We start from the raw sequence: 26695 nt of genomic DNA, 5'->3' as shown, positions 1-26695 counted from the left end.
AAACGAAGGAGAATGCCTGGCAAAGGCATTTTTACTGGAGAATCTGCGTGAGCTGGAGGATTTGATCAACGAGAGCATTCAGCCTGGGGAAGGTTCTTCTAGGACCAAGTAAATAGGAGTTTATTTCCGCTTTAAAATGTAATAAGGCCAATGGCCATTAGTGACAGTTTGCTTTATGCAATTTTAGCGTCGTTTTGGGATTCGTCTTATTTTTATCAATAAAATGAGGCATTTAGCATTATATGTTCTCTAAATCTAACTTGTCGCTAGGCCTACCTCGGGCACAACGAGGCACCCAAATTAGGACGCGATTTATATTCTTGCACAATGTGTTTAAATATTGCAATATTTTTTCCTCATAACCTGCACTAACTTGTTACCTTTTGTTTTTCTTTTATTTTCTATTCCCCTCCCCAAAGGTTAGTTCGTGCATTCTGGCATCATCATCATACTCCACAAGATCCAAGGGCCCTCCACCTCCTCCTCCTCCGAGTCCTATCCGGAACAAGAACAAAGGTAGAATGGAAGATCCGAGCGCCAGAAAGGAAATTGAGGTTCCTCAGGGTACCCCGGTTGCTAAGGAAACTGCTACCCAACTTGAGCAAAAATTATTAAAGTTCCAAGAAGAATTGGAGCAGGTTCGGAACTTGGCGAACCTGTCATTTTCTCTCACCGCTCCTGATGTCAACACCCAAAATCCTGCACCTCCACAAAACACCCCACAACCACAGATACAACCCACTCACACCCAACACTGCAACGCTTGCCACACTCCGAACAACACTCCACTACTCATTCCCGAGCCACTGAACACCACAAATGACCATCTCCACAGCACTCCTATTTACGTGGATATTGTACCCCATTATACTCAACCAACCTCAAGTGCACCTGAGTCTGATGACAAAGACTCCCTTATCAGGAACTTAGCAGCAGAACTCAAGAAATTGACCAGCCGAGTTCAGGGCGTGGAAGGTAACAAAGGTATCGAGGGGTTAAATTATGAAGACCTCTGCATTCAGCCAGATGTTGAACTTCCGGAGGGGTACAAACTTTCCCAAGTTTGAAATGTTTGATGGAACAGGAGATCCCAGGGTCCACCTGAGGACATATTGCGATAAGCTGGTCGGAGTCGGAAAGGATGAGAAGATCCGTATGAAGCTCTTCATGAGAAGTCTGAAGGGGGATGCTTTATCCTGGTACATCAGCCAGGACCCTAAGAAATGGACAAGCTGGGTAGGCATGGCCTCGGATTTCATGGATAGATTCCGATTCAATACAGAGAATGCACCGGATGTATTCTACATCCAGAATTTGAAGAAGAAATCTACCGAAACATTCCATGAGTATTCTACTTGTTGGAGGTCAGAAGCTGCAAAGGTCAGGCCGACCCTAGAAGAAGAACAGATAAACAGGTTCTTCGTCTGGGCTCAAGATCCCCAATATTACGAGAGGTTGATGGTGATCGAGGGTCAAAAGTTCTCTGATATCATCAAACTGGGAGAAAGGATCGAAGAAGGCATTACGAATGGTATGGTTACTAATCTTGAAGCATTACAGGCCACCAATAAGGCTTTACAGTCCGGTGGCACGTCCAAGAAGAAAGATGTAGATGCCGTAATGGTCGCACAGGGAGCCAAATTACCACCAAAATACCGCACTTACCCATCACCTCCACTTACATATCAGCCTATCCCGAATTACCAAGCACCCGCACCCTCCTATCAAAATCCACCTCCCGTCTACCAATCATCTCCACCTCTCACATATCAACCCACCTCACCCAGATACTCTCAACCAGCACCTGTCTACCAAGCTTATAATGCTCAACCCTCTCATTACCAATCACCTCCCACCCGCCAAAATTTTCCTAGACCTAGGCCAAATTTCAACTGCAGACCTCCCAGACAATACACAGCCATCGCTGAACCAATTGATCAGCTGTACGAGAGACTTAAAACTGCTTGTTACGTCACCCCTATCCCAGCCATAACTCCAAAAAATCTTTCCCAGTGGGTCAACCCCAATAAGACCTGTGCGTACCATTCCGGCATGAGGGGACACACCCTCGACGAGTGCCGCTCATTGAAGGACAAGATTCAAACCCTGATCAACAATAAGGTTATCGTAACAAATGAGCCTGCTCCTAATGTTCGCAACAACCCTCTGCCTTACCACAAAGGTGGGAACATTCACAGGATCGAGATCGAAGATGATTGAGACCCTAAAGGGTCGATAGGTTTGATTGCTGAAGGTGATGAACCAAAGAAACCAGTGGTTACACTTAGCCCAATTGTTGTGCAGAATCAGCCCTCCAGGAACGATGAAGTAAACACGTCTATACCTTTCGAATTTGAAGCGCCTCCTTCTGCAAAGGCGCTCGGGCCAATTGAGGTTGAATTTGGAGTTTCAAAAGCACCTGCACCCTTTGAAGTTGCTGTGTTACCACCAAGGGTGCCTATTCCTGTGGCAATGACAGACATAACACCGTTCCACTCAAATGCCATACCATGGGATTACACTGCTGAAGCTAGGAGGAAAGGAAAGACCAAGACAGGAGAAACAACTGCTGCGCAAGGAATGACCAGAACAGGAAGGGTTTACACCCCAGAGCACTTAGCCGAGTCCAGTAAGCAAGCCCCAGGACGGCCTATCGAAACTGGGCTTGACGATCTTTGGAGGAAAATACAGGCTAAGGAGTACTCGGTCGCTGAACAGTTGAACAAAACACCAGCACGGATCTCTATCCTAGCTCTTCTACAGAGTTCTGACGCTCACAAGAATGCCCTGATGAAGATACTGAGCGAAGCTTATGTGCCCACCAACATAACTGGAGGCGAAATGGCAAATATGGTAGGACAAGTGCTGGAAAGCCATAAAATCACCTTCCACGAAGATGAGCTGCCACCGGAAGGACTGTGCCACAACAAGGCACTGCACATCATCGTGCAATGCGAGGATTATTTCATCACTAGAGTCCTGATCGATGGGGGATCGAGCCTCAACATCTGTCCGCTGATAACTCTCAGAACTTTGGGAAAGAGCCTGCACGAGATCAAAGATGGGGCTATCAATGTCAAGGCCTTCGATGGGTCCCAGAGATCTACTATTGGAGAAATCAGCCTATGCTTACAAATGGGGCCAACATGGTTCGACGTCGACTTCCAAGTAATAGACGTCCCGGCATCCTACAATCTGCTATTAGGACGGCCCTGGATCCACGTTGCTGGAGTCGTAGCATCGACCCTGCATCAGGCGGTGAAGTTCGAATGGAATCACCAAGAGGTGATTATTCATGGCGATGGTAGTAACCCCATATATAGTCGCCAGACCATCCCGATGATCGGGGGCAGAAGGAGAATAGGCGGAGAAACATACCACCACATCGAAAGGGTCAACGCTGTGGATAAGGATAAGTGGTGGGACAACAAGATCGAAAGTATCCTGAATTGGTGTGGGTACGAGCCTGGAAAGGGACTCGGTAAAAATCTTCAGGGGATCACTAAGCCCATCAAACTAAAGAAGCATGGTACTACATTTGGCTTAGGGTACGGTTATACTTGGGAAGAATTCCAGAGCTGGTCGCCACCATGGCGCGGTCCCTACTATCCATTGGAGCTTCCGATACCTAGCCTGGAGCAAACCTTCCAACCGGCAGATACTATATATGGGTCAGAGGAAGATGAAGCGTTGGCAGCCATGAAGAATCTGTTTCTGGAGGATGATGATATGGACTGTTGTGTTCTTTTCGAGGAGGAAGGGGAGGAAGGCCCTTCCATACAAGCTGTGAACCGAGGAGACCGCCTCAGCAATTGGTCAATTAGGACCGTCAGGGCCCGGAAGGCTTCGGGGTAGCAAGGCTAAACAAAAGCACCATGCATCTCATTTTTTACTTTTTACTAGCTGATTTTTTTCCGCATTGTCTTTAATTTTGAAAAGAGCTCCGATGTTCCAAACAATCATGAATTAATCAAAGCATTTCAGTTTATCATATATCGAGCTCTTATTATTTTCTCTATCATTTACTCTATTTTCACACAGCATTACTATTACTTACTTTGATGATGAACCAACGATTGTGACTTGCAACGAAACAATGCAGCAAAAGGATATAGATTCAGAAGAGGATGATATACCAGAAGAGGTCGTCAGAGAGGTTGAGAATTTTGAGAATAGACCTAAGTATAACCTGGAAGAAACTGAGGTCGTTAATTTGGGAGATACAGAAAATGTCAAAGAAACTCGCATCAGTGTTCACCTGTCACCATCAGAAAAGGAAGAATACACAGAATTTTTAAAGGAATATGAGGACATATTCGCCTGGTCGTATGATGATATGACTGGTCTCAGCACGTCCATTGTAGCTCACAAACTGCCAACAGATCCAGCCTGTCCGCCGGTAAAACAGAAGCTCAGGAAATTCAAACCCGACATGAGTTTGAAAATCAAAGAAGAGGTTATCGTGCCAGTACCAAAGAAGAGATGGGAAAGTTAGAGTTTGTGTCGACTACCGGGATCTTAACCGGGCCAGTCCCAAAGATGACTTCCCCTTGCCGAACATACACATTCTTATCGACAACTGCGCCAAGCATGAGTTGCAGTCCTTTGTTGATTGTTTCTCCGGATATCATCAGATATGGATGGACGAGGAAGATGCAGAGAAAACGACTTTCATCACGCCATGGGGGATGTATTGTTACAAAATGATGCCGTTTGGGTTAAAGAATGCTGGTGCCACCTATATGAGAGCCATGACTACTATCTTTCACGACATGACACACAAGGAGATTGAGGTGTATGTGGACGATGTCATCGTCAAATCCAAGAAAGCCACTGATCATATGGAAGATCTGAGAAAGTTCTTCAACAGACTGAGAAGGTACAATCTGAAACTGAATCCCGCCAAGTGTGCATTCGGGGTTCCTGCTGGAAAACTACTGGGTTTCATTGTGAGTCATCGAGGAATAGAATTGGACCCATCAAAGGTCAAAGCCATTCAAGAATTGCCACCGCCAAAGAACAAGAAGGACGTGATGAGTTTCTTGGGAAGACTCAACTATATCAGCCGGTTCATAGCTCAGTCCACAGTCATTTGTGAACCCATCTTTAAGATGTTGAATAAAGACGCTGCTACTAAGTGGACTGACGATTGTCGGAAAGCCTTTGACAGAATCAAGGAATACCTGTCAACGCCGCCAGTCTTGGTTCCGCCCGAGCCAGGAAGGCCTCTATTGCTTTATCTTGCGGTTTTGGATGGAGCGTTCGGTTGTGTTCTGGGACAACATGATGAAACGGGGAGAAAGGAGCAAGCTATCTACTATCTCAGTAAGAAGTTCACCCCGTACGAGGCCCGGTATTCTTTATTGGAGCGCACCTGTTGTGCTCTGACTTGGGTAGCTCAGAAATTGAGGCATTATTTCTGTGCCTACACTACTTATCTCATATCTTGGATGGACCCGCTGAAGTACATCTTTCAGAAGCCCATGCCCACCGGCAAGCTCACCAAGTGGCAAATCTTGCTGAGTGAATTCGACATAGTTTACGTGACTCAGAAAGCAACCAAGGGGCAAGCCATAGCAGATCACCTTTCTGAGAATCCTGTCGGCGAAGAATACGAACCCCTAAAAACGTATTTTCCTGATGAAGAAGTGTCCTTTGTAGGAGAAGATATTGCAGAATCCTACGAGGGTTGGAGGTTGTTTTTTGACGGAGCTGCAAATTTCAAAGGAGTTGGCATAGGAGCAGTCCTAGAATCAGAAACCGGCCAACACTACCCGGTATCCGCCAAGCTCAGATTCCCTTGCACCAACAACATGGCCGAATACGAAGCCTGCATCCTGGGGCTCAAGATGGCCATTGACATGAACATTCAGGAGCTGCTAGTGATCGGGGATTCAGACTTGCTCATACATCAGGTTCGAGAAGAATGGGAAACCAAGAACTCCAAGATACTCCCCTACTTGCATCACATACATGAGTTAAGGAAAAGATTCACAAAAACGGAATTTCAACAAGTCCCCAGGTTCCAAAACGAGTTCGTTGACGCACTAGCTACTTTATCATCCATGATCCAGCATCCAGACACAAATTTCATTGATCCCATCCTAGTAAAGATTTATGATTAGCCAGCTTATTGTGCTCACATTGAGGAAGAAGCAGACGGAAAACCATGGTTCCACGACATCAAAAAGTACTTGACAACAGGAGAATATCCAGAACTTGCCAACGCTACTCAGAAGCGCACACTTCGGAGATTATCCAACAACTTCTTTCACAGTGGGGGAATCCTGTATAGGAGGACTCCCGATTTGGGTTTACTAAGGTGTGTCGAAGCAAAAGAAGCATCCAGACTATTGGACGAAGTGCACGCAGGGACCTGCGGGCCGCACATGAATGGTTTTGTCTTAGCAAAGAAGATACTCCAAGCAGGCTATTTCTGGATGACTATGGAAACAGACTGTATCCAGTATGTTCGCAAGTGCCATCGCTGTCAGATACATGCAGATATGATAAAGGTGCCTCCAAACGAGCTTACTGCAACAAGCTCACCATGGCCATTCGCCGCCTGGGGAATGGACGTCATTGGACCTATCGAGCCTGCCGCATCAAACGGACACAGGTTTATCCTGGTGGCAATCGATTATTTCACTAAATGGGTTGAAGCAGCGTCATACAAGGCAGTGACTAAGAAAGTTGTGGCAGATTTCGTCCGTGACCGTATTGTTTGCCGATTCGGAATTCCGGAATCAATCATCACCGATAATGGTTCCAATCTCAACAGCGACTTGATGAAAGCCATGTGCGAGTCATTCAAGATCAAACACAAGAATTCTATAGCCTACAGGCCTCAGATGAATGGAGCTGTAAAGGCAGCCAACAAGAATATCAAGAAGAAATTAAGGAAGATGGTCGAAAGCCACAAACAATGGCATGAGAAGTTATCATTTGCCCTACTGGGATACCGCACCACGGTCCGCACATCGACCGGAGCAACTCCATACATGCTGGTTTATGGTACAGAGGCGGTCATCCCCGCCGAGGTAGAAATTCCCTCCTTGAGGATCATACAAGAAGCAGAGTTGGACGATGCAGAAAGGGTAAAAGGTCGCTACGAGCAGTTAGCCCTTATAGATGGGAAAAGGATGAATGCAGTTTGCCACGATCAGTTGTATCAGAACAGAATGTCCAGAGCCTTCAACAAAAGAGCTAAGACAAGGAAGTTTACACCAGGGCAGCTGTTGTTGAAGAAAATATTCCCACATCAAGATGAAGCCAAGGGAAAATTCTCTCCCAACTGGTCCATACATGGTTCACCGGGTTCTAACTGGAGGAGCCCTTATTCTGGTAGAAATGGATGGAGAAGTTTGGCCAAAGCCGATCAATTCAGATCCAGTGAAACGATACTATGTGTAACCACTTACGATTCCTTTTATAATGTATTTGAACTACGCCTGACCTGATTCCCGTTTAAGAGGGGATACGCAGGCAGCCCTATGGGTTCGGTCACAATTTAATAAAAATTTCATTTTCCCCCCTACTATTGGAACTGGGGCAGAATTTTGAGGAGGACCCTTAAAATTCCGAAGTTAGTTTTCAGCCACTCATCGCCAGGAATGCCATCTCAGTAAACTGGGGCAGAATTTTGAGGAGGACCCTCAAAATTCCAAAGTTGATCCTTCAGTCATTTAGCGCAGCCGTCAGAAGTTCCAGCCCAGTAAATTGGGGCAAAAGTTTGAGGAGGACCCTCAAAATTCCGAAGCAAGAGAGGTTGCAATGTCTTGAACCTCGTCCAGTCGTTGGTTCATCTAAAAGAAAACTATTTTTTTCTACTTACGTTATATTTACTAAATCATGCATAATTATTGTTCGAATTGCTGCTGTTTAGCAACGCTACCCCAATGATACGCAACGCCGGAAGCCAGGGGAAGACGCCTTTCCCCCTTAAAAACTCACGATTTCTCTTTGGATGCAGGCACTCGACTTACAATATCGTCAGGTATATTTACGTACGCATATTCCTCAAAGACGCAACTTCTCAGAATCATCACTCGTCCGTAATTATTATCCACACAACCTCCCTGACAGTCACGGCATTGTGATCAGCAATCAGCTAAGAAATCTCACTACTATCCGTCCTTTTATTTTCTTGCATTGCATAAGGCTACCTTTCTGCCTTCCTAGACTAAGCGTTGTCTCCATCTGCATTATCTGCATAAGGCTACCTTTCTGCCTTTCGAGACTAAGCGTTGTCTCCATCTGCATTCTTTGCATTGCATAAGGCACCTTTCTTCCTTCCGAGACTAAGCGTTGTCTCCATCTGCATTATTTGCATAAGGCTACCTTTCTGCCTTTCGAGACTAAGCGTTGTCTCCATCTGCATTCTTTGCATTGCATAAGGCTACCTTTCTGCCATCCGAGACTAAGCATTGTCTCCATCTGCATTATCTGCATAAGGCTATCTTTCTACCTTCCGAGACTAAACGTTGTCTCCGTCTGCATTATCTGCATAAGGCTATCTTTCTGTCTTCCGAGACTAAGCGTTGTCTCCATCTGCATTCTTTGCATTGCATAAGGCTATCTTTCTGCCTTCCGAGACTAAGCGTTGTCTCCATCCTGCATTATCTGCATAAGGCTACCTTTCTGCCTTCCGAGGTTAAGCTCTACCTCCACTTGCATGGCTGAAATACCGCCACTTTATATTTCTTGCGTGGCTGAAAAATCGCCACCTTATCTCTCTTGCATGGCTGAAATATCGCCACCTTTACTTACGTCTCGCAATCGGCTGAAATATCGCCAAACTTTATTTAAATTCTACATCGCCTGAAAGATCGCCAGTTCATCTCCATCATCATCTATACTTATGCTTTCTGTCGGCTGAAATATCGCCATTTTACTTTTTACATCGGCTGAAACATCGCCTGTTTTATTTAAATTTCTGTCGGCTGAAATATCGCCATTTACATTTTTTGCATCGGCTGAAATACCGCCAAATCCTGCATTTCATGGGCTGAAATATCGCCAAAACTGTCCGAAGGCGTCATTGTTCGAGGGCATCATCCTCATAGCCCGAGAACACCATGCCATGGCCCGAGGACCCCACTTTATATCCTGCATATCATTATTCAAAGGCATCATGGTTCGGAGGCACCATTATCATAGCCCGAGAACATCATTTCATGGCCTGCGAATCCTTTAATTTTGCACTTCATGGCCCAGGACATCATGGTCCGAGGACGTCATCCCAACCGTCCAAGGACAGCATTCATGGTTCAACGGGAACTTGCATCACGTTTAAGTTTATGCACAATATACGCCTGTATTGCTCACTTGCAGGTATATCGGCTAGCAACTGCCGTCTCAGCAGGAGCGATCCCGCTCCGGTCCTCACCGCCGATCAAGTTTCAAATGCCTCTTCCCCCCCCCCCCCTTTAAAACATCGTGCCCGTCTCTTTCGAATCGCCATCGGCATGTCCCGTCAATGGTTCCTGAACTACATACGGCCTGATTCCTGTAAAACCAGGGATATGTAGGCAGCTCAGAAACCAGAGCTCGGTCAAATTCTTTTCAAATCGCCGCTTCCGGTCAAAATTGGCCATCATGTCTTTACCCGACAACTCTTTCATCCTTCCCGGGTAAAGAGGGGTAGTTGTTGATACCCCAATTTTTCCCTAAGTATTTTTATACCCAAATATTTCTAAAATAGCATATTGGTGCATATATATAAGCACACCTAAGAATTTTGGCATTTTAATGATTTTTAAAACCAATTTGTTGCCTATTTTAGTACAACAAAATCCAATAATTATTCCCAAAATTATATTCTCACATTTGCACCAAAATATAATTAAGGTAATTTTTGCATATTTTTACAAATTTGTTTGGTATTTTAAAAAAGCTAAATTGCATATAATTGCAATTATAGCCTATCTTGTAATTTATAGCGTTTTATGTTTATAAAATTAATCACAATATTTTTAGATTAATATTTATATAATATTCATTTATCCAGTACTTTTAATTTGCTCTTAAAATCTGTATTACTATTTTATAAAAAAATTTAAAGGGAAAATTGGCTATTTGAGATTTGGCCTCAATTGCATTTCAATTATAGCCAATTTGGCAACCCCAATTAACCCAATTTCAAAGTTCAAAATTACCCAACCCAATTTCAAATTAACCCAACCCCTGACCATTTATCCGATCCGCCCGGCTCCCATTCAATCTAGGTCGTTGATCTAAATGATCAACGGTCACCCTTCATTCTTTCCTTTTTAATTTTACCAACCACACCCACCCTAATCATTTCTTACCAAACGCCACCCTTGAAACCCCTCGTCTCTGAAACGCTCTCTAATCTCTCTACAAACCCTAGCCGCCGCCTCTCAATCCCACCCTAATCTATGGCCATCGGAGATGTGTAATGGCCTCCCATGGCTCCTGGGTGTTTGCTTCTGTGGTTTCACGGCCAAAATCTCGAAGGAAGTTGGTCAAGTCGTTGCCTGACTTCCATTCATGACCTTTCTCCGGTCGTCCCTGACTTTTCTCCGTCCAGCCATGGCCGTTCTAGTCAGATCCTTGGCGCTCCTGGTTAGATCGTTAATTTCCAAGGCCTTTCTCACCTTTCTAGGTTCTTCGAAACCCTAATCTTTGGGATTTTTTTTTATTTTCCTTTCAGATCTGCTTAAGATCTATACTTGCCATGAATGTTTAAGTGCTTTCGCGAAAGTTCTTCAACTTTTCTTGCAAAAACGACCTTTCATTAGGGTTTTTCCTTTGAAGTTTTTCAAAAGACCTCTGATCTTTTAACGTGTTTATGTTTTGGCTATGATTTGTTCATGTTTATTCTTCTATCTGTTTCAGCATGTTAAAAGCCCTAATTCCTTTTTAGTTTATCCGAGTTCTGAAAGCTGCTTGTTTAAATGTGCATTTGCTCTTGTTGCTGATTCTTCTTCCTCGTTNGAAGAAGATCAGAAGCATGCAAAGAGTTGAGTGAAAACCATAGTTGAGTTTGACAGGTAGTTAAGAACTCAGAACCAAAAGAGTCACATGAAGAAAAGAGAATTGAAGCACATTGCAATTTCAACAGACGAGTTGCACAAACAATTTCAAAGAAATCGAATAGTCCCCAAAGAAACTAGGGTTTTCGAAAATCAATCGAGTTTAGAGGAGATAAGCAGATAAACAAATAACCTCAAGCGGAGTCTCGGATAAACCCCAAAAATTAGGGCTTTCACTATGCTAACTCAGATATAGAAGAAAGGTAAATCAAGCGAATATTAACAAACAGAAACTCAAACAAAATCCCAAAATTAGGGTTTTCAACATGCTAACTCAGATAAAAATAAGGTAAATCAAACGAATATTAACGAACTGACTAAGAAACTCGAACAAAATCCCAAAAATTAGGGTTTTCAACATGCTAACTCAGATAGAAAACAACACAAACAAAACACAGTAAAACATGTCGAGAATCAGAGAAGAGATTCGAAATAACTTAACATGAAACCCTAGTTGAAGAATAAAGAGTTTCTGAAAGCAAAAAATTAAAGAGACTCGAGAAAAATGCATAGAAGGTTCACACACACATAGATCCGGAGCAGATCTAGAAATAAATCGAAGGAACCTTAGAGATTAGGGTTTCGTAAGAAACCCAGGTGATGAGAAAGGCTTTGGAAACCATCGATCTGAGCAGGAAAGTCGAAGATCATACTCGAATAGCCATGACTGGCCGGACAAAGGTTGAAGACGATCGGAGAACAGTCATCGAGCAAAGCCTTGGTCGGAACCCTTCAAGATCTGGTCATAGGACCTTTAGAAAATGAGCACGCAGAAGCCATGAGAGGCCAGTATAGGCCTCCGATGAGCCTGAGAAGCCATAGATTAGGGTTTCAGTGAGAGGCGGCGGCTAGGGTTTGAGGTGAGTTGAGAGAGAGTTGAGATAAGGAGGGGGATTCAGAGGCGGCGGTCGAGAAAAATGAGGTAGGGTTTTAGGGTCGTTTGAATTAAAAAAAAGGAAAGGGAAGAGGGGAGTCGTTGATCTTTTTAGATCAACGGCTGGGATTAAATGGGCTAAATGGGGACCGGGTTGGGTATGATAGGAAGGGGTATGGATCGGGTTGCAAGTGGTTGTTGGGCTGGGTATTTTTTTGGGCTGAGTTGGGGTTAATTGGGGATTAAATTGATGCTATATTTGCAATTGAAATGGCTATGTGTTAAATAGCCGATTTTTCCCCTTTAATTTCATATAAAAATAGTTAAAAAAACAATTTTAAACAAATTAAAAGCACTGAGCTAATTAATAATATATAAACATTAATCTGAAAATATTGGAAATAATTTTATAAGTGTAAAATGCCATTAATCGTAATATAGGCTATAATTGCAGTTGTGTGCAATTTGGCGTTAAAAACACCAAATGAATTCATAAAAATATGCAAAAAATTACCTTAATTATATTTTGGTGTAAGTGTGAGAATAAAATGAATTATTCACCAAAAATGATAATTTTGGGAATAATCATTGGATTTTGTTGTATTAAAATAGGCAATAAATTGATTTAAAAATCGTTAAAACTGCCAAAACTCTTGGATGTGCTTATATATGCACCAATATGCTATTTTGGAAGTATTTTGGGTATAAAAATACTTAGGAAAAAATTGGGTATCAACACCAGTATTTCTAATTATTGTTCAGGCCATGGCTTGACCTCCAGTAGGTCTTTACTCTCTAAATGCTTGATCAACAGGTTTGGTCAGGGGTGTGCCAGTCTATTTTGTGGCTGGGCATGACCACCAGCCTGCCTGGGTAGCCCCCTACCCTTTCTATTGCACTTACACTCATTCTTAGAACTTAAGTTCTGCCCTTCTTGTCTGAGCCTTGCCTTGGGACCCTTGAGCTCCCTCTGAACTTGGACACATAAGGGCTGGCCCTTCCACACTGCACAACTCAATTTCTGATTAACATCTTGGGTGTATGCACTGCCTGGGGTTCCTGAAATCCCTTGGATCTCTGAAACACCCTAGATGAGAGAAGGCTTGGAAATCTGGATCTCGGAAGTGGCTCAATCTCATATTATTAGGCGTCAAGTCTGGATTAGGCTGCTCGTATGTAGCTAAGGATTTCTGATGTATTTTTTAATTCCAGTTCATTTCTTTTGGGTTGTAATAACTTGTACAAGCTCGGGGAACTTTAGTAAAAAGGGGGGGTTGGAATTTATTTTTATGCATCAAGGGTAGAGATCATGCCTATAGGAGTTTGTTATGATTTCTGCAATTTTACACCTAGATATCATGCCTATAGGATTAACCTTTAATTTTTGCACACACGCCTAGAAATCATGCGTATAGGGTAACTTTTAATTTCTGCAAATACGCCTAGATATCATGCCTATAGGTCAACTTTTAACTTCTGCAAACTCATACCTAGAAACCATGCCTATAGGATTCATTCATAATTTCTGCGTCTCCGCGCATAGATATCCTGCCGACAGGATTAACTTCCAATTGTTCTAAAAAATACGGTCTATAGACTACAGCATTCTGCATTTATAGATATCATTAGGCAAACAGTTTGTAGGTTTAATAACAAGAGCTGCATATAGATACCATGTTCCTAGGACCTTTGTTAACGTCCAAAAGGTGTCCAAATCAACATACATATAGAAAGCATGCCTATAGGAAATCTCGAATCTGAATAGAGGTAATATTAACTGCTGAACTCGTAATTGGTAACCCCTTTTCAGTATTATCTTTTTCTAAAATCAGTATACATCACGCCTAGTTCTAACCAACACTTAGAGGATTAACAATCAGATCGGTTTTAGTCAACTGCATTCGAGTAAGCCTAATGTAAACTTTGTCGCCTAAAAATATGTGTTGAACCAGTCCGCTCGTCGCTTTATTTAATTAAGACCAAAAACAGTACGTGTAAGACATGCTAAACACTATGACTTTTTGCTGGTTTATGGAGGCATATTTGAGCCCTGTTTTCTTACCTGATTCCCTCTATTTGCACTTATGTGTTTTGGTTGACGCCTTAGCATTTTGTCCTTTGAAAACTTCTAAAAGCCACAAACCCCTTTCCCTTTAGGATTAGTAGTCCATTTGCCTCCGAGACTGATAGGATTGGGGCGGATAATAGCATGCAATAAGTAACGATACCATTCCGCGCTTTAATACCTTAACGGGTGGGAAGGGTAGACATGGAGATGATGATCACACGATAACACTACGCGTACAATTGGATACCGGTGTTGTGTAAATGATCCATGTGATATATAAACCTAGGACCCCCCATCCCTCTTTATTAGTTTGTTATTTTCAGAATTTTAAAAGTTGTCCAATTTTCAACTTCCGCTTCTTTTACTTCTTTTAAGTTGCTTGCGTCAATTATTTGACCCCTTCTTTTCTCTCACACCTTTCTGTGATTATAAAACTACTTCCTTCCAGATTTCAGCACTTTTAAATCCTTTCGTGCATTTTTCTTATTTGCAATTGTTATGTGAGTGGTTTCATCGTATTTGCAATGCTTTGTCTACTTGTTGTTTGCATTTAAAGTCACAATTGTAGCATGGCCGGGAACCACACTAGTGGATCTTGGGGGGTGCCTAATACCTTCCCCTCAAGATAATTTCTAGCCCTTACCCAAACTCTGGTTTTTCATCTCAAATTCTTTCTTAAAGTGTCCTAATGCACTATAATCATTAGGTGGCGACTCTCCAAATCCAAAAACCCAATCCCAAACGGGAATAGAGTTGTCTTTCCTAAATGTCGTAAACCCGATTTCTCGCTCTTTGGAGGGAGGGAAAAAGGGGGCGTCGACACTTATCAGAAACAAACAAAAATGGTACCCAACTAATAATCGTAATTATACAAAATAGATAATAAACATGAATTTACACAGCTTTAGTCATAATAAACTTATCAATCCTTTTATCTAGCTAATTATCAGTTGTGGCTCCAAGAAAAAGAGAACTCCCGATCTTCTGCTGAGACAATTAATTCCAACCCATGTGACTTTGTAATTCCCAAAAAAATAGTATTGCATTTACAAGTTTAGCTACAGAGCTAACTTGCAAATATGCATCCAATTTATCATAATTGAAACAAATGAAACAACAGCTTAGGATTCAAATGATATTAACTTTCTAGGATTTCAACATACCAAGGGAAAATCAGAGAAAAGACATACCAATAACTTAATCCGATGTTTGTTTTAAAGAACTGAAGGTTTACTAAATCCCAAGTATCAAAAATTTACAGCAGCAAACAAACTGGAACCAACAGCAATTCAAAACACCAGAAGTAATCATATTATTGCTTGTAAGTTCATGTCATTAACTTAAATCATGCTCATACTACTACTTACTATTAAAGACTTCGCAACAACATTCCTATCAGATCAGATCCCTGATGAGAGACTGAGGGAGTTTGGGGGGGCATCTCGTTCGGACAGTTTTAAAGGGGGGAAAGGTTAGTTTAGGGCCGTCCGATCTAACGAAATCAACGGGCGAGATCGAACTCTACTGAACGACGTCGTTTGGGTGATTAGAGGCGAGCTGGACCGGTTCTGGGTTAATTGGGCCTGGCGGATGGGGTAATTTTTGGGCTCAGAAATTGTTTGGCCCAAAATTTAGGACCCAACAGAACTTCCCTCTTCTTTCTCTTTTTTTTTTCTTTTTTCTTGATTTAAAACCCATAGAATTAATTAAAACCCTAAACTATGTCCTAAATAAAATCTAATATGTAGAATTAAGATAATTCTCTATTTCTAACATTAAAATAATTAATTAACTGAAAACTAATGAAAGAAAAATTACTAATTTGTAATTAAAACTAAAGTGCAAGAACGAACCAATATATATATTTTTTGATTTTTCATTTATTGATGCAATTAACTCATGCAATTAAGTCCTAAACGCAATTAAAATCTAGAAATGCTATGCAATGAAAAATGTGGAACATTTTTTGGTATTTTCTCACGGTTTTAGAATGTTAAACATGCTACTAAATGCAAACAACCGGAAATTCCTAAAATTCTATAATAATTAAGATAATTAGAAAATTCCTATTTTATGAACTTTGTTGGAATATTTTAGTCGGGCAAAAATCACGTGCTCACAACTGCCCCTCCTTGCTCGGAAACACGAAGAGTTTTCGGACAAAGATAAAGTGAGCGAATATGAGCGATTTTTGCCCATTTGGATACTCCATGGAAGCGTTTTGAAAAAGTTTGACCGAACCTTGCTTCCAAGGTTGCCTACATATCCTTGGCTATAAAGGAATCGGGTTAGTGTAGTTCTAGAAGTTTTCGTAGCTGGGACTACCGAGAAGTTGTGATTTCACTGCTGCTGTTGCTGTTACTGCTTGCTGAACTCCTTATTACACCGAAATCAAAAATGTAAAGAAGCTAGGCAAGTCTATCAGCTATGAGTTACTAGATTCCTATCTATATGTCTTCAAAACTTGATCTCGAAACTTCTACGGTTCTGCTGTGCATCTTGAACTGTTGACTCGCACTCTCGAGGCAAGCTTCTATTACTTCTAACTTGAATTGACCCCATTCTTCAGGCGGGTTCCTGTTGTTGTCTTGGACTTTGAACTTAACTCTGAAATGAATTCCCCCGTTCTCCAGGTGGGTGCCTGCTACTTGATTTAATACTTGAAATGAATTTCCTCGTTCTCCAGGTGGGTGCCTGCCACTATAACAAAACAGACAAAACAAAAGAAACTTTTCTGCCCCTATTTGGACCAGGAGCATTCATGAGTGTTAGTTGAACATTTGAAGCTAAATCCCATTATCCAGGAGGGTCCTAAAAATTTGAAATTAAACCCATTATTCAGGAGGGTCCTGACAAACTTGAAATAAAATCCCATTATTCAGGATGGTCCTGACAACTTGAAACTAAATTCCATTATCCAGGAGGGTCCTGACAACTTGAAACTAAACCCCATTATCCAGGAGGGTCCTGAAAACTTGAAACTATATCCCATTATCCAGGAGGATCCTGAAGACTTAAAACTATATCCCATTATCAAGGAGGGTCCTGAAAACTTAAAACTAAATCCCATTATCCAGGAGGGTCCTGAAAACTTGAAACTAAATTGCATTATCCAGGAGGGTCCTGAAGACTTAAAACTAAATCCCATTATCTCGGAGGGTCCTGAAAACTTGAAACTAAATCCCATTATCCAGGAGGGTCCTGAAAACTTGAAACTAAATCCCATTATCCAGGAGGGTCCTGAAGACTTGAAACTAAATCCCATTATCCAGGAGGGTCTTGAAAACTTGAAACTAAATCGCATTATCCAGGAGGGTCCTGAAAGCTTGAAACTATATCCCATTATCCAGGAGGGTCCTGAAAACATAAAACTAAATCTATCTGGAACATGCTTTCCTCATGGAGGATTCCTGCAGAACAAACAAAATTTCCTGCCCTGTTTCAATCAAAGAAAATCTTGTCAGTTTGAAAGTGTGGTGGTTAGTTTGTGGCATCCTTGTTGAAGGTGGCTGCTTCTCCATTGCCATGCTTCGTTCCGTTTAGCTGCTTTGGGCTAGCAAAGAATTGTTTGACCCTCTTATCGAACCTCAACCACAAAACCCTGAATGAGCCGAGTAGCTTACACTCGACTTGTTGTTTGACATCTCTGTCCTTCCAATTCTTAACCTTTATATTTCCTCAAAATTCACGAATCACTTGACCACTTGAATCCCATTAACACCTATTGCTCATTCTAAATCATGCCATTTGTGATGTGCTCTGGCCGAACTTTACTTTGTGCAATTGAAAGTCGATAATAGGCTTTGAAATCCTTTCTTGCTTGCTTAACAAGGCTAACATTGAAAAGACTTAGAGAAGTAGGCCCACGAGAATTAGGAATAAAGAGGAAAATTTTGAACAAAGATGACTATTTGAGGAAAAATGGAAAAGAGACTTATCTGAGTGAAGCAGCTGGTTCCAATGATCATGACATGCATCTCGGATTAATCAGCCCAGACCATTCACCTAATCATATTTCAATTCATGCCCCGTCTTCATACTTCAAAAACCGGGATTTTCATAATCCAATCTGTCTGCAAAGTCACGGACCTCATTCGGCTTGTAGTGCCCTGAAGGGTTTTCACCAGCAAACCTCTCTCATTTGTTCATCTCTCAACTCACCGTCGCCTTACGGTGCCTGCGAGGGTTTTCACCAATAAGACTCTCTCATTTTAATTTTTCTCTTAGTTTTCCATCGCCTTACGGTGCCCGTGAGGGTTTTCACCAATAAGACTCTCTCATTTATTCATCTTTCCTTGTGCATGAACAAAGTGTTACCCATGATGTGAATCATACATATATCTCGCTTGACTTGGCATTCCTCAAAGATTGATCAGAAGATCTTTCTTTGGACCGTGGTGCGGGCTTTTGGACGGGGTTAGAAAGAAAATGTGGCATGCAGGCTCAGAAACAGCTTAAAATAACAGGGTTCAAAATTACAACTTTTGGAATCATATCTTTTGTAAAACCACAACTTCTGCCCCAGTTTCTTTGAGTCTAAGGAATTTTGGATTTTTATTTTGATGGGACCGAACCGTGTAAGGGTGCCTATGTATCCTAAAAGGAATCAGGTCGAACGTAGTTCAAGACATAAGAGTTGCTTTGTTTTTTTGTCACTTTTTCTTTTGCTTTCTTTTTCTTCTTTTTTTATTTTCTTTCTTTTGCTTTACTTTTACTTCTTCTTTTTTTTCATTTTTCTCTTTTCTTTTTTTCTTTTCTCTTTTTTTTCTATTCCTAAACTCTACTTCCAATTCCAAAAGATGGGTATGAAAGAAAATAAATAAGGCTCAAAAGGGGTAACAAAGGATAAAAGTGTTTACATAGCAGAATAAAATGCCTTCGTCATTCCAATCTTTGAAACATGCCAAATACAAATAACGCGATTGAAGACAAACCAAAGAAATCATACATAATATCTCTTGACTGCATCAGAACTAACAGCCATATCTACACATTTGCCTTCTATATCTGTTAAATACAAAGCACCATTGGACAACACTCTTGTTACAATGAACGGCCCCTGCCAGTTTGGGGCAAACTTGCCTTTAGCTTCAGCCTGATGTGGAAGGATGCGTTTCAATACTTGCTGGCCCACTTCAAATTTCCGGGGACGCACCTTCTTATTGTATGCTCTTGCCATTCTCTTCTGATACAATTGACCATGACATACTGCCGCCAATCTTTTCTCATCAATCAAACTCAACTGCTCTATTCGGGTTTTGACCCACTCATCATCATCAATTTCAGCTTCGGCAACAATTCGAAGGGATGGAATCTCAACTTCCGCAGGTATAGCTGCTTCAGTTCTATATACCAGCAAATAAGGAGTTGTACCTACTGAAGTGCGAACAGTAGTGTGATAACCCAGTAAAGCAAAAGGCAACTTTTCATGCCATTGCCTAGAACCTTGCACCATCTTACGAAGTATCTTTTTTATGTTCTTGTTAGCCGCCTCAACAGCTCCATTTGCCTTGGGGCGATATGAGTGGAATTTCGATGCATAATCTTGAACTGTTGGCATACCTCTTTCATCAGATGACTGTTAAGATTAGCAGCATTGTCTGTGATGATTACCTTGGGGATTCCGAACCGGCAAATGAGATTTGAATGAACAAAATCCACCACTGCCTTCTTGGTCACAGATTTGAAAGTTACAGCTTTGATCCACATGGTGAAATAATCAATGGCCACCAGAATAAACCTGTGCACATTCGGTGCTGCTGGCTCAATTGGTTCAATGACATCTATGCCCCAAGCAACAAAGGGCCAAGGTGCAGATATTGTGTGCAACTCAGATGGCGGAGAATGAATCAGATCACCGTGCACCTGGCATTGATGACATTTACGAACAAAGTTGATGCAATCACGTTCCATGGTGAGCCAATAATAACTTGCTCGAAGAATTTTCTTTACCAAGACATATCCGCTCATATGCGGCCCGCAAACTCCGGAATGCACTTCGGCCATGATAGTCGAAGCTTGTTTAGCATCTATGCACCTCAGTAGTCCAAGATCTGGAGTTCTCTTGTCAAGATTCCCCCGCTCAAGAAAAATCCACTAGCAAGACGTCGAATGGTTCTCTTTTGATCACCTGTGGCCTGTAACAGATATACCCCCAACTTGATGTACTCCCTGATATCATGGAACCAAGGTTCGCCATCAAGTTCCTCTTCAACCACATTACAATAGGCATGCTGATCACGAACTTGAATATGCAAAGGGTCGAATAAGCCTTATCCGGATGGTGTAACATTGACGTTAGAGTAGCCAAGGCGTCGGCAACCTTATTATGGATCCTAGGAATATGCCTGAACTCTATTGATCTGAATCTTTGACAGAGATCATACAGACATTGTCGATATGGTATGAGCTTCAAATCTCGAGTCTCCCATTCTCCCTGAATCTGGTGAACCAACAGATCTGAATCTCCCAAAACCAATACTTCCTGAACTCCCATGTCTACAGCTAACCACAAACCCAGAATGCATGCCTCATACTCAGCCATGTTGGTGCAGTAAAATCGAAGCTGAGCTGTTACTGGGTAGTGATTGCCTTTTTCAGAAATGAGTACAGCCCCTATTCCGACACCTTTCATATTAGCAGCTGCATCAAAGAAAAGTTTCCAACCTGGCTTTTCATCCTGGTCAACCTCGTCAATATGAATCACTTCTTCATCAGGAAGATAAGTCCTCAATGGCTCATACTCTTCATCCACCGGGTTCTCAGCCAAGTGATCGGCCATGGCTTGGGCTTTCATCGCAGTCCGAGTTACATAGATGATGTCAAACTCTGTGAGTAAAATCTGCCACTTTGCAATTTTTCCTGTGCGCATAGGATTCTGAAAGATATACTTTGGAGGATCCATGCGAGAAATGAGGTAAGTAGTCTAGGACGACATATAATGCTTCAACTTTTATGCCACCCAAGTCAAGGCGCAACATGTCTTTTCAAGGAGAGTATACTTGACCTCGTAAGAAGTGAACTTCTTGCTGAGATAATAAATGGCTTGCTCCTTCTTGCCAGTGATATCGTGTTGGCCCAACACACAACCAAACGAATTATCCAAGACCGTCAAATAAAGAATTAAAGGTCTCCCAGGCTCCGGCGGGACTAGCACAGGTGGGTTTGACAGGTACCTCTTGATCTTGTCGAATGCCTCCTGACACTCATCAGTCCATTTGACCGCGGCATCTTTCTTCAGCAACTTAAAGATGGGCTCACAAGTTGTCGTGAGTTGAGCGATAAACCTGCTGATGTAGTTTAACCGTCCGAGCAAACTCATCACCTCAGTCTTATTCTTTGGCGGTGGCAATTCTTGGATGGCTGTGATCTTTGACGGATCCAGCTCGATACCTCGTCGACTGACTATGAATCCCAACAGTTTTCCAGACGGGACACCAAATGCACATTTTGTAGGGTTGAGCTTGAGGTTATACTTACGGAGCCTTTGGAAAAACTTTCTCAAATCTTCGACATGGTCGGACTGCTTTCTTGACATTATGATTACATCATCCACATAAACCTCAATCTCCTTATGTATCATGTCATGAAATATGGTAGTCATTGCCCTCATGTAAGTTTCCCCGGTGTTCTTCAAACCAAATGGCATTACCCGGTAGCAATATGTTCCACATGGCGTGATGAACGCTGTCTTTTCTGCATCTTCCTCATCCATCAAGATCTGGTGATATCCCGCATAGCAATCCACAAAAGACCCGATCTCATGCTTGGCACAATTATCAATCAGGATGTGGATATTCGGCAATGGAAAGTTATCCTTTGGACTTGACTTGTTGAGATCGTGGTAATCAACGCACACCCTGGTCTTACCATCCTTCTTTGGTACTGGCACAATATTAGCTAACCAAGTGGGATATCGAGTGACCCGAATGACCTTTGCATCCAGCTGTTTTGTGACTTCTTCCTTGATCTTCACACTCATGTCAGTCTTGAGCTTCCTTAACTTTTGCTTGACAGGAGGGAATGCCGGATCAGTTGGCAATTTATGAACTACCAAGTCAGTACTCAAACTCGGCATGTCATCATATGACCATGCAAAAATATCTTTATATTCAAACAGTGCTTTGATTATTTCTTCCTTGATTTGTGTTCCAGGTGTACACTTATCTTAGTTTCTCTAATATTATCTGGATCTCCTAAATTGATTGCTTCAGTTTCATTCAAATTAGGCTTGGGTTTCTCTTCAAAATGATTTAGTTCTCTACTAATTTCCTCAAATGCCACTTCTTCATCATATTCTGTTTCATCATCGCACTCTACCTCTTGGATTATTATTTCAGAGTTAGATTAGCTTTTAAGACTTGGCCGAAAATTTCTCATGCATGTCATGTCATTGAAACCAGCATAAAAAGAACTGTACAAAGAAAGACAAAAATGAAACACTATCAGGAGTAATGGAAAAAGGGAAATTGTATTTCATTGAAAAATAAAGGATAGAAGGGTTTGTACATCAAAACAAATGAAAAATAAAATCTGGATTACAACCCTGGAATAACCCAGATAACAGAAAGGAAAACAAAGCAAACTACCAAAACTCCTTCCGAGTAGGGAGAGGAGTAGCCTTCCAATTGCTAAGCTTTACTTTTGGCCCAACAAACTGCACATCCGCTTTACTGGAACCTTCTCCAATTTTCACCATATTAACCTCGTCAAATAGACTCTGTAACCTCTTGATCAGCTCTTCATCAAAGTCGACCACATGTTTTGGGACCGTTGGCATTGGGCGCTTCACGACCCCTGGCTTGACAAAGGACCTGGAGATGTGTGGAACAGGCTTAGGGAGTGACCATGCCTTCTTTTTCAACCTTTTAGCCCTCTTCATCTCCTCCCCTGTGGGCTTGAATCCCAGACCAAACGTACCCAGACTTTCACGTAGACACACTGGATGCACGATACCTTGTAAAGATAAACCCAGACCTTTGCCCGGCACAAAACCATTCTTCGGCATTTCATTTGCTACCATGACGGATGCGGAGGCTAACTTTGGACTTGGAATGCATTCCCCCTCCGGAATCTTCTCAACTGACACTGTTTCGAAAGTTTGGTAGACCCAAGGCCCTTTATCATCTTCAGCTTCAATAAACGGGACGAATGTATCATTGTAAGCACATAAGTTCTCATCACCGTGCACAACTATTTCCTGCCTGTCCCACTCGAACTTTACCATTTGGTGCAGAGAAGACGGGACTGCCTTGGCAACATGTATCCAGGGCCTGCCCAACGGTAAATTGTAGGAGACGGCCACATCTAGCACCTGGAACTCCATAGTGAATTCAACTGGTCCTATTTTCAGTTCGAGCATGATATTGCCAACAGAATCTTTCCCCCCTCCTTCAAAACCTCGAACACATATATTGTTCTTGTGGATCCTTTAAGTACCGATTTTCAACTTTTACAGAGTGGAGAGAGGGCAAATATTTGCAATATAACCATTATCAACTAGTACCCTCGAGACCACAGAATCCTCGCATTTCATTGTGAGATAAAGAGATCGATTGTGTTCTGTACCCTCTAAGGGAAGTTCGTCATCCGAGAAAGTGATCCTGTTTGCCTCGAATATCTTATTAGCAATCCTCTCCAAATGGTTCACCGTGATCTTATCAGGGACATGAGCTTCATTCAAAATCTTCATGAGGGCCCGCGGTGTTCGTCTGAATGTATCAGTAATGATAGAAGAGAAATCTGAGCTGGTGTTTTCCTTAACTGTTCCACGATAGAGTAGTCCTGCACCTTCATTTTTCTCAAGAATTCTTCCGCCTCCTCTTCGGTAACTGGCTTCTTTACTGGGATTGGGCTATCTCTGAACGGCTTAACTTTCCTTAATTCCTCTGGGGTAAAGCATCTCCCTGAAGGAGTCAACCCTCTGGTTTCATTAACTTCCTCCTCCACTTCTTTCCCTTTATAAGTCACTATCACTTGCTTGTAATTCCATGGAACAGCCTTGGTATTATCTATCGGCACCTGGGTCACGGGTTTAATAACAACAAGGGCAATGCGAGCCCCTTCCACGATTATGATAGGCTTACTTGCTACTCCTGGCACGACCACTTTCGGCTTTCCTTGCTTTGCTCCAACATCATCTGGGAACCCTTTCACGACTAATACAGGCGGCTTAACGTTGGGCGTGCATAGCTTGTCTGTCAGCCCTTCAGTTGTCGAGGATGTTGCATTTATAGAAACTAGAGTTTTGACTGAAGTACTTTCACTGGCACGGATCATCATGACAGACTTTGAAGACTTCTCGGGCTCCCCATCCTTATGCATTATCTCAATCATGTGCGTTTCGGCATGGGCTGGCAAAGGATTTTGGTTGATTTTTGGCGCTTTCGAGCTCTGGACCACAATTTGATTTGTATCGATAAGCTCTTGGATTGCGCTCTTCAAATGCCAACACTTTTCCGTATTGTGCCCTGGGGCATCAGAACAATATGCGCATCTGAGGGAATAATCTAGGTTCTTTGGAGGGGGATTTGGTAACTTTGACTCAATCGGCCTCAAAACGTCCAACTGCCTCAACCTTTGAAACAAACTGGCATACGACTCTCCAAGCGGGGTGAAAGTTTGTTTCCGCTGCTGCCTTTCCTTTCTATACTTTGGCCTGGGTCGAAAGCTTGGACCAGTAGGGTTTCGGTATGTTTGTGGGGGTGGATAAGGATTTTGTGGAGTTGGAGCACGCCATTGCGGGTAAGGAGGGGGTTGAGCATATGACTGTGCGTGGTGGACGTGGTATTGGGGTGATCTGACTGTATATTGAGTGTCTTGTGGTGGGAAGTAGTGTTGGGTGGATTATATGAAGCTTGAGTGTAGGTTTGAGGTTGGGGTCGAGGCTGGGCGTAATGGTGAGGTGAACCCCTTGGGCCATGCCACGATCCTGAGACGACCATAGCAACATCTTCTTTCTTCTTTTTCCCTAACATGCCCCCGGTGCCACTTTGGATCGCATGTGTGGTTGCTTTTATGGCTGAGTAACTCATGATCTTGCTTGATTTGAGTCCTTCTTCCACCATTCCTCTCATCTTTACCACTTCATTGAAAGACTTACCTATGGACGAGATCAGATGGCCAAAGTAAGTAGGATCCAAGGCTTGAAGAAAGTACTCCACCATTTCGTCTTCTTCCATTGGAGGGTTGACCCGTGCAACCTGTTCTCTCCATCGGAAACCATACTCTCTGAAGCTCTCACTGGGCTTTTTCTCTATCTTGGTCAGGGATAGGCGATCTGGAATAATTTCTACGGTGTACTGAAAATGCCGAGCGAAAGCCTGAGCCAAGTCGTCCCAAGTGTACCACCTACTATTGTCCCGGCAGGTGTACCATTCTAACGCTACACCACTCAAGCTTTGGCTAAAATATGCCATCCATGACTCATCTTTCCCACCAGCGCCCCTCATCTTGCTGCAAAACCCTCTTAAGTGGGCCACGAGATCTCCATGCCCATCGTACAAGTCAAACATGGGCATCTTGAACCCGGCAGACAATTGGACATCAGGGAACAAGCACAAATCCTTATAATCCACACTCACTTGGCTTCCTAACCCTTGCATATTCCTCAATGATTGCTCCAAACTCTTTAATTTCCTAAATATCTCCTCTTGCTCCGCGTTCTTGGGTAGTTCTCAGTTTCGACAGGAAGTTCAAAGTGAGGAGTGTAGGAGTAAAGATTCGAGACTTTGAAAGTGGGCTCTGGAGCATAGTATTGGGTATCTTGAGCTTGGAACGCCGGTTCACTAGAAGATCGATGGAGGGTAGCTCGCGAAGGAGCTACAAAGACAGGAGTAGATGGCGGAGCAGGGTATGCGGTTGTTTTGGCTAGTGGAGGTAAGGGGTAAAGCCTGGTGCATGCTGAGGGGAAAGATCAATAATAGTGGGATCTTGGGCTTGTGACAGTGGTGGGATGAAAGCAGGGTTTTCTGTGTAGTTGGCAGGGAATGACGGTGGAGGATTCCCCCTGATCCATGCTTAACACATTTCCACCATTTGGTGCTTCAGCTTGTGTACCTCTTCTTTCAAACCAGACTCAGATTCCACCATCTCTCTCGGTGGGTCAACAACACCTGTGTCTAATTCTTTGCTAGCCATGATTGCCTTGTGTTTTGACCTGGTGTTATATGGATGACTTGCCAGAATGCCAAACAAACTAACCACCTTCCTGTACTAGATTGCAACAGCAAACTTGTTAGTTTTTAAGAGTTTAACAGATAGGAAATCGCACGTTTAGGATGCAATGCACCTAAACAGTTAAATGCTCATGTCGTGTGTTTGAACAGTTGCATGCTTCATCCCGGCCTTAACTGACTCTTTTCATTTTGCATTTTCTTTTCTTTCACTCCTGCCTCTCTTTTATCACTATTGATTTTCTCACTTGGTTCTTGTCGCTCTTTTTTTAATTTTTTGCACTCTCTTTTGTTCTTTTGTTTTGTCACTTTTTTTCACTCAATTCTCTTTCCTCTCATTTTTTATTTTATGGCTATGATCGAATCCTATGGGGATTGCCTACGTATCATGACGCCACATGAATCAGATCATTACGTAGTTCAGGAAGATCGTGAATAAAGTAAATAAACTAACTCTTTCTTTTTTTAATTTAATTTTCTTTTTCTATTTTTTTGTCTTTTTTTTTAATTTTTTAAAGAAATA

The 26695-nt window shown here is 42.4% G+C and overlaps 1 protein-coding gene across 1 annotated transcript; it reads right to left on the bottom strand.

Annotated features, from left to right (window-relative positions):
- Positions 1–23450: 23450 nt before the first annotated feature.
- Positions 23451–25602, bottom strand: LOC109220015. The gene is made up of 3 exons (XM_019384475.1): positions 24940–25602; positions 23763–24766; positions 23451–23709 (listed from the first exon to the last, which is right to left on the bottom strand). The coding sequence occupies exons 1-3, from the start codon at positions 25600–25602 to the stop codon at positions 23451–23453; spliced, it is 1926 nt and encodes a 641-aa protein (XP_019240020.1).
- Positions 25603–26695: the final 1093 nt, after the last annotated feature.

This window comes from Nicotiana attenuata, unplaced genomic scaffold (assembly GCF_001879085.1).
Source record: "Nicotiana attenuata strain UT unplaced genomic scaffold, NIATTr2, whole genome shotgun sequence".
Lineage (NCBI taxonomy): Eukaryota > Viridiplantae > Streptophyta > Magnoliopsida > Solanales > Solanaceae > Nicotiana > Nicotiana attenuata.
Note: the sequence above shows the minus strand (reverse complement) of the source record. Positions and strands in the feature narration are given on the sequence as shown.